This window comes from Lycium barbarum, chromosome 11, assembly GCF_019175385.1.
Source record: "Lycium barbarum isolate Lr01 chromosome 11, ASM1917538v2, whole genome shotgun sequence".
Classification (NCBI taxonomy): Eukaryota; Viridiplantae; Streptophyta; class Magnoliopsida; order Solanales; family Solanaceae; genus Lycium; species Lycium barbarum.
Window position 1 is genome coordinate 810,781 of NC_083347.1, and position 7,766 is coordinate 818,546.

The 7,766-nt window shown below is 33.0% G+C and overlaps 1 protein-coding gene across 1 annotated transcript; it reads left to right on the forward strand.

Annotated features, from left to right (window-relative positions):
• The first annotated feature begins 246 nt into the window (after positions 1 to 246).
• LOC132619316 (scarecrow-like protein 18) lies at positions 247 to 1,791 on the forward strand. Its single transcript, XM_060334253.1, has one exon. It carries the CDS (start codon positions 348 to 350, stop codon positions 1,635 to 1,637), a length of 1,290 nt encoding a protein of 429 aa, XP_060190236.1. The 5' UTR covers positions 247 to 347; the 3' UTR covers positions 1,638 to 1,791.
• Positions 1,792 to 7,766: the final 5,975 nt, after the last annotated feature.

The following is a 7,766-nucleotide window of genomic DNA, read 5'->3' on the forward strand; positions in this document are numbered from 1 at the left end:
TATTAAATTTTTTATTATTACTATTACTACTGCTATTTTGTACTAATTCTGCTAGCTAGTTCTGGCAAAACTCACAGAACTGAGAATTGAGAGCTTCAATTCTTCTTCCTTAATGTAGTGTCACATATTAGTACTACACTACTACTACAAAAATGTAAAATAAATATAACTCTTTCAGATGCCAAAACCATAAATTTCCCCTCCTCCATCATTGAAAACCTCTCTGTCCTTTCCCCCAGGCCCCCCTTTTTTCCTCTCTTTCTCTCTCTTTAATTTCTTTTCATAAGCATATTCTTTCTCTTTCTAGGGTTTTCACCTGAAATAGTGCTCTAATTAATTTGGACAATATGTTAGGATCTTTTGGTTCATCATCATCTCAATCTCATCATCATCATGATGATGAACCTACTGATGATGATCAACGGCGGAGATTCACCGTCACCACTACTACTCTTACTACTACTGCCACTGTTTCACCGGCTATTCAAATCCGCCAGCTACTTATTAGCTGTGCAGAGTTGATTTCACGGTCCGATTTCTCAGCCGCAAAAAAACTGCTTACCATTTTATCAACTAACTCTTCTCCTTTTGGTGATTCAACTGAACGGTTAGTCCATCAGTTTACTCGTGCACTTTCCCTTCGCCTTAACCGCTATCTATCGTCAACCAATCATTTCTTGACACCAGTAACAAACATTGTTGAAACTGCTCCAACTGATTTATCTTCATCGCCATCATCAGCTTTACTTCAATCGTCTTACCTTTCTTTAAACCAAGTAACACCTTTTATCAGGTTTACTCAGCTAACAGCTAATCAAGCGATTTTAGAAGCTATTAACGATAATCAACAAGCAATCCACATCGTTGATTTCGATATTAATCATGGTGTTCAATGGCCTCCGTTAATGCAAGCACTTGCTGATCGTTACCCTGCACCTACTCTTCGGATCACAGGTACTGGAAATGACCTAGATACCCTTCGAAGAACTGGAGATCGTTTAGCTAAATTTGCTCACTCATTAGGGTTGAGATTTCAATTCCACCCTCTTTATATCACCAATAATCGCGATCATGATGAAGACCCTTCGATTATTTCCTCTATTCTTCTTCTTCCTGATGAAACACTAGCTGTTAACTGTGTTTTCTATCTCCACCGCCTTTTAAAAGACCGCGAAAAACTAAGGGTTTTCTTGCATAGGGTTAAATCCATGAACCCTAAAATCGTTACGGTTGCTGAGAGGGAAGCAAATCATAACCACCCTTTATTTTTACCAAGATTTGTGGAGGCGTTGGATTATTATACAGCTGTGTTTGATTCATTAGAAGCAACATTGCCACCGAGTAGTCGAGAAAGGATGACAGTTGAACAAGTTTGGTTTGGTCGAGAGATTCTTGATATCGTTGCAACTGAAGGCGAAAAAAGGAAAGAAAGACATGAAAGATTTAGATCATGGGAACAAATGTTGAGTAGTTGTGGATTTAGTAATGTTGCTTTAAGCCCTTTTGCATTATCACAAGCTAAGCTTCTTTTGAGACTTCATTATCCTTCAGAAGGTTACCACCTCCGAGTTTTGAGTAATTCTTTCTTCTTGGGTTGGCAAAATCAACCACTTTTTTCAATTTCTTCGTGGCATTAAGGGGAAAAAGAAAACCCTAAAAACCATGATTTTGGAATGAAGTAAAGTGGTAGTACTCTGCATGGTGAAGGAGAATTAAGAGGTATTCAAATTTCAGGTTTTCTTTTCTTGTTTTACTTTTTGTGTATGAGCTGATTTGGATGATGATGATGAATGTTTTAATTTTAACATAGGACTACTTACTTAGTAGTTATAGGTTGATGATATATTTGTTTAAGTTAACTAGTCTTTGTATAATGCAAGATCCTGAACTTATTCTTATTTTTATTATTTTTTGTTGTCAATGAAAGATTCTGTTACTAAATTATATTCTGTCATCACTTTTATAAATTAGATGCCAAATATGTTAGGTATGTGGCATTTGGAGTGGGAAATGATATATTCCAATTAAAGGTGTTAATTAACCGCACTATATTGTTGTAGAGGTCTGTTTAATTTGTCATTTTGTATGAATGGTGGATCGTTCATTATCTTCACTTTAATGCTAATCATGCTTTACCTTTTCATTGATTACTTTAGTTATTCCTTATCAAGGTCTTTATCTCGTTGCTTTTTCTTATTGTACTTTACAAAAGATTTCTGGTATTAAAGGAAAGTGCTCATATTAGGAAAAAGACATGGTGATCAAGAAAGGTTTATACTCCATATATTTTTTTCCCCTAAAATTTCTTATTTTTGTTTCTTGGTGAGTGATATCATTGAAGAAGAAGGAGGAGATTCTTGAACATGGCTGCATGAGGATTGTTATTGTTGTTTAACTTTGTGTCTTTGAAATAGGACCATTAATTGCCCTAAATTGTGCCTATTGTCCCCTCAACAAAACCATCAAAGTTGTCAAAATAGGGTTATTCTTGTTACCCACTTTGCACCCCACACCCTACAAAGGGATCTCTCTCGTGTCTAGTGTTTTTCCCGAGGACCACCACTCCTTTAATTTTACATCTTTTTAAAATTATTTTTCACTACAATTTTGTAAACGTCTGTTTATAATTTTGCAGCTAGCCATACCTTGTTTCATCAGACAAGTCATAACAATCAGTGGTGATTTGATGTAAAGTTTACATATCCTTGATGTGCAGTGTTGATTATTATGGTTTTTAGGTCAATAAACAGAGAGATAAAACTGAAAAGCACTGTAGTAGGCAAGGAAAAGAAGTTTAAATTTGTTGAGTAGTGAAAAGAATGACGAAAGATTAGTGCCAAAAGAGTGAAGGAAGAGTTCTTTTTTTATTTTTATAATTTATATTATTGGAAAAGAGTAGTAGGTGATAGTTGACAGGTTGATAAGATGGTTACTAATAGTTGATCTATTGACACCAGCTCACGCAAAGAGAGACTTTACTGTACATCCCTTTATCAATTCATAAGAATAAGAGGTTCTTTTTCTCTCTGCATCAATCCTTTACTTGTTTGTGAGAGTTGTGTGTTGATGATAGTGATCTCAGAATAAGTGTTACTCCATTTGTTTTTAATTTATGTATCTTACTTTAATTTCCTTTTTAGTAAGTTTTTAAATTCGATATCCTTTGACATATATTTAAGACTATAAGATTTAAAAGATATTTAATTAGTACATTATATACATTCTTAGTTTGAGACCATAAAAATTTTAAAATTTGTTTTATTTTTATTAAACTTCGTATCCAATCAAACAAGTTCACGTAAATTGAGTCGGAAGAGGTAAGTTTTTTATAAGGGGGTCTGTAGAGTGATGGATGGATGCATCATACATATAAAGGGATTGATAAGATGGTGCAGGGATTGATAAGATGGTGCAAGCATGGGGACAATTATGCAACTTACGTCAACTCCTTCCATCCATCTATCCATCTATCTTTTCTTTCCTTCTGTTGTCTGATCAAGAGAATGCTTGTGTGCTCTCAGTCGCTGGTCTGGGAATTCCTAACTCTATTAATAAATTTTAGGTTCCCATCAAATATCTTTTTAGAGGAGCATATTATCATCGATAAATATACTTAACCTTGGGCGTCGTCTGCTAGGTTTCCGCATTACCCTTTGTTTTCTCTTCCGTGGGACTCCTTTGTACGGCAAGATACTCTTTGTTTGTTTGTCACCGGATTCTCAGAACCATGCTTTAGGTATTTGCAGAACCATCTTTGAATTGATACCTTTTAAAAAAAAAAAATCACAGTAGAAATAGGTTTGAAAAAATTATGATGGAAGCCGTGTGATGAATTATCATGTTGGCTTTTTCTGTGTTTACTTCTTTATATTTTTACTTTCTTTGAAAATCCTAACTCTTCCACTTATCCTATTTATCCTACTTGGTGGCTGGGAAGGATACTCATTCATCTTAATTGTAAGGTCTTGAATGCAAGACCGCTTACTTTCTTTCTAATTTGATACAGTATTATAAGGGATAAATAATTTCGGAAGTAAATTTGAAATGAGTTTATTTCACATTTGATTGGAATAAAATTGCGGTATAATTAATCACGGGATTGTAGTGCTTTTTTATCTCTGTGGGAGAATGGAATAACTAATTCCGCATTAAGTAATCCTGGGATAATTTATTTCCAACCAAACGACCCCTAAAGGTTTAAGATGACCACATCCTATAATTGCCCCTCTCCCGTAAAATCCCATTTGCATGGGCAGATGCTGCACAATCTAAGATCTAAGTGTTTCAGAATAATTAAGTATGATATTATCGTATAACATATTTTATGAGTATAGTTTAGTAGTATATCATACTTAATTACTGAATTAAAACTTTCAACCCACATTTGTTCATTTTCATGTCTCACTACACTATAGCTGATACGGGGAAGAGAGAAAATCAAAGTTGTTAGCTAGCGGAACAACTAATTAAGTGAAAGAGAAAGTCAGTGATATAATTGATTAGAGTTTATGTTATCATCAGTATAATAATTTTTATATTATCGATTTATCTTTATCTATTGTAGCAGTTAATCTTTCTTATTTTCAAAATTACAAGTCTCATATTTTATGGATATTTATCTTCTGTAAATATTCGTTGCATTAGTATAAAATGATTCACACTAGTGATGAATATAATTTAAACGCAATTGATATATAGTATGTTGATTCTAGTTATTGGTGATTTTTTCATTGACCTAAGTATAGAGAATAGAAGAGTGGTTATGAAAAGGAATCTAGGTAATAAAGAGGTTTGTGGGGTTGGGGGCAATGTTGAAAAGAAAGGTGGAAAATCCAATGATCCTGCTTCCTCTACTAACAATAGCATATCCTGCAATTCGTGCTTTTGTTTCCTCTCTCAAGATAACTACTTTTAATTAATTATTACATTTGATACATACAAACATACAAAATTAAACTAATCAACGACATCCTTATGGAATCTTACGAGTCCGAATTTGTCATATATTAAACTTTATAAATTATTTGTCACTTGTTAATATGCTCCTTTAATTATGCTATTGCTTTTTGAGAAAGAGGAAGCTAAAAAACAAAAAGGATATACTTATTCCAGACGCAAATGGGAGCATCTTCTCACATTACTTTCTGTTGCCTTTTCTATCATCAAATCCCACAATGTAGTAATGCCCCACAGCAAAATATTTTTTTACTAATTATACAATTCTATCTCATAGCTAGGCATAATGGGTGTATCAACTTCGGTTATTTTATGTTTTTAATTACATATATGCCTCTGAACTCTTTCAATGGAAAAGTTTAACATTAATTACAATAGTTGAACATTTCAATGGATGCTTCATGCTTTTGCTCCTTGGTTCAAGGACACGTATTTAGAATTGGGAGGGATAATTGGAATCGAAAAGTTCTATTAACAAGTGAACAACCAATAACGATATTAATTAATAATAAGGATAATAAGGAAAATGCCCGCCATACATACAAAAAGCATCAATATCAAATTTTGTAGTTTTAAGTGTTGATAGATTCTCTTTTCTCAGCAAATATATTAAGCATTAATCAATTTATGGAAGTAACTATTCTCTTTATGACATTATTTGTCTGGACATAAACTTAAACTTACGAAAGAATGTTTTGCACAGAGTGAACAGTAATCCATTCGTTTTAGTTTATGTAACAACATTTCTTTTTAATCCATTTCGAAAAGAGTTTAAAAAATAATAATTTTACTTAATTAGTCAAAAAAGGAAGTAATATAATAAAAATACTAGCTGCTCTTTAGGACTATGCAGTCATATATAAACACCCTCCATCTCAATATACACTTGATGTGACGGATGTAAAAAAAAAAAAAAAGGGAGTATTGTATTCGAACACATTGGTATATATTGACTTTAATAGAGAAGTATTTTTATTTATAATGGATATAAATCCGAAAATTGCAGCAGCAGTATTAAGAAGTTGAAAATGTCATACTATCAAACAAAAAATATTGATTATTAGTATTAACGTAGGGACTAACCGTAAACATTATTCTATGGGACTAACAATGTGACAAATAAATGTTTTTGTGGGCTTCAGAATAATTCAATTACTTTTGAATCTGCTATTGTTATCGAAAACATGGGGACAGTCCCCCCCAAATCCACGGGTTATTGTGCAAAGGGGAATATTAATTCACGTTTATTTTATTATAATAACTTATATTCCCAAGCATCAGCTTTCTTTCATACTTCTGAACTTGCTTTGCATCAAAACTTAGAGAAATTAGAGAAACATTAAATGTGGACATCCGGTTAAGAAAAGGAGATGAGATATATTCTATTGAGTACGATAAAATATATTTTGTTTCCTCAATTCTTCATATGATGGAACCTTTTCAGCAAAATGTATTAGAATATTGATCATCTCTTGTTGTAGAATTCTATTCTTTTTTTTTTTTTTTAAATATACCCTTTTAGAAGTTCATAAGAAGTCGTGGGCTCGTGGCGGAGTCAGAAATTTATGTAAGATGATTAAAAGAAATGCTAGAATATCAAATTGAAATTTGAATCTATGAGCTAAAACAATTTTTGAACCTCCCTTTGCCATAACTCTAAAAAAAATCTCATGACAAGAGAATTTAATAGTTTTTATATATGATTACAAATATTATTATTTTCCTTATTTGTTCAGTTTTACTATATTCCAACGAAAGAAAATTTAATTTAACCCTTTGCTTCTGGGAAAAGGTTGGATGCTTCACTAAACATTTACTTTTAATAATCTTTAAGGTAGAAGGTTAGTAGGTAGTTTCGCTTATTCTTTTGTACTAGTAGTCGCAGTTTTTCTCTTTAGTTTCTTGCCCTCTGATTTGTGCTACCATATGTTGTTTCTTGTACTTCAATTATCTTATTTATTTGTGGTAGCTATTGCTCCTTTTTTAGATTGCTTTATCGTGACTTTTTTGCTTTCGTTATTTTCATTTTCATACTGCTTTGAATTGCTTGTCCTTATCTGACTTTTTTTGCCATGTTTTCTCTTGAGCTGATGATCATTCGGAAACAGTCTCCCTACCTTTCAAGATAGGGGTAAAGTCTGCGTACATTTTACCCTCCCCAAACCCCACGTTATGAAATTTTACTGAGTATGTTGTTGTCATTGTCGCCAATTTTGTTTAGATTGGCTCAATGCCTTATTGTGAAAAGATTCTTCATTATAGTTGTCATGTTGAGATAGAAAAAGTTCATATATTTTTCTCTGGCCTTAATGGGACCTAATAATTCAATTATGAAGGGCAGGAAAATGGTATCGAAACTTGGTACATTTCTTGTGCACAGTAAAGTCAAAAGGGGTATGCTGAATACTGAATCGTAAGTCGACAATTCACATCAAATTGCCATACATGAGAAATATATGCATATATACGTGATAGGTGAGTAGATGAATGACATCTTCTCCAAATCAATCATTCCCTCACGTATAGTTTCATTTTCGAAGTGATAGATCCTTGAGCCACCCCCACTCCTGCAAGCAACCTCCCCTCCCCCCCCCCCCCCCCCCCACCACCACCCCAAAAAAAAAAACCCCAAACTCATAGTGAATGATGATCAGTCATGAAACAAGAAGAGATAAGTAAAGAGCTTTCTAAGAATAAATAAATAAATAAATGAATAAACTTGAATATATATAATAGTAGCAAAATGTAAATGCAGTTTTTAAAAACAATTAAGATTCAAGAATGAGGTGAGGATCTAACTGATCATATTG

What these genes read in the sequence shown, in the direction of transcription:
- LOC132619316 (XM_060334253.1), top strand. Translation starts at nt 348, where the DNA reads ATGTTAGGATCTTTTGGTTCATCATCATCTCAATCTCATCATCATCAT.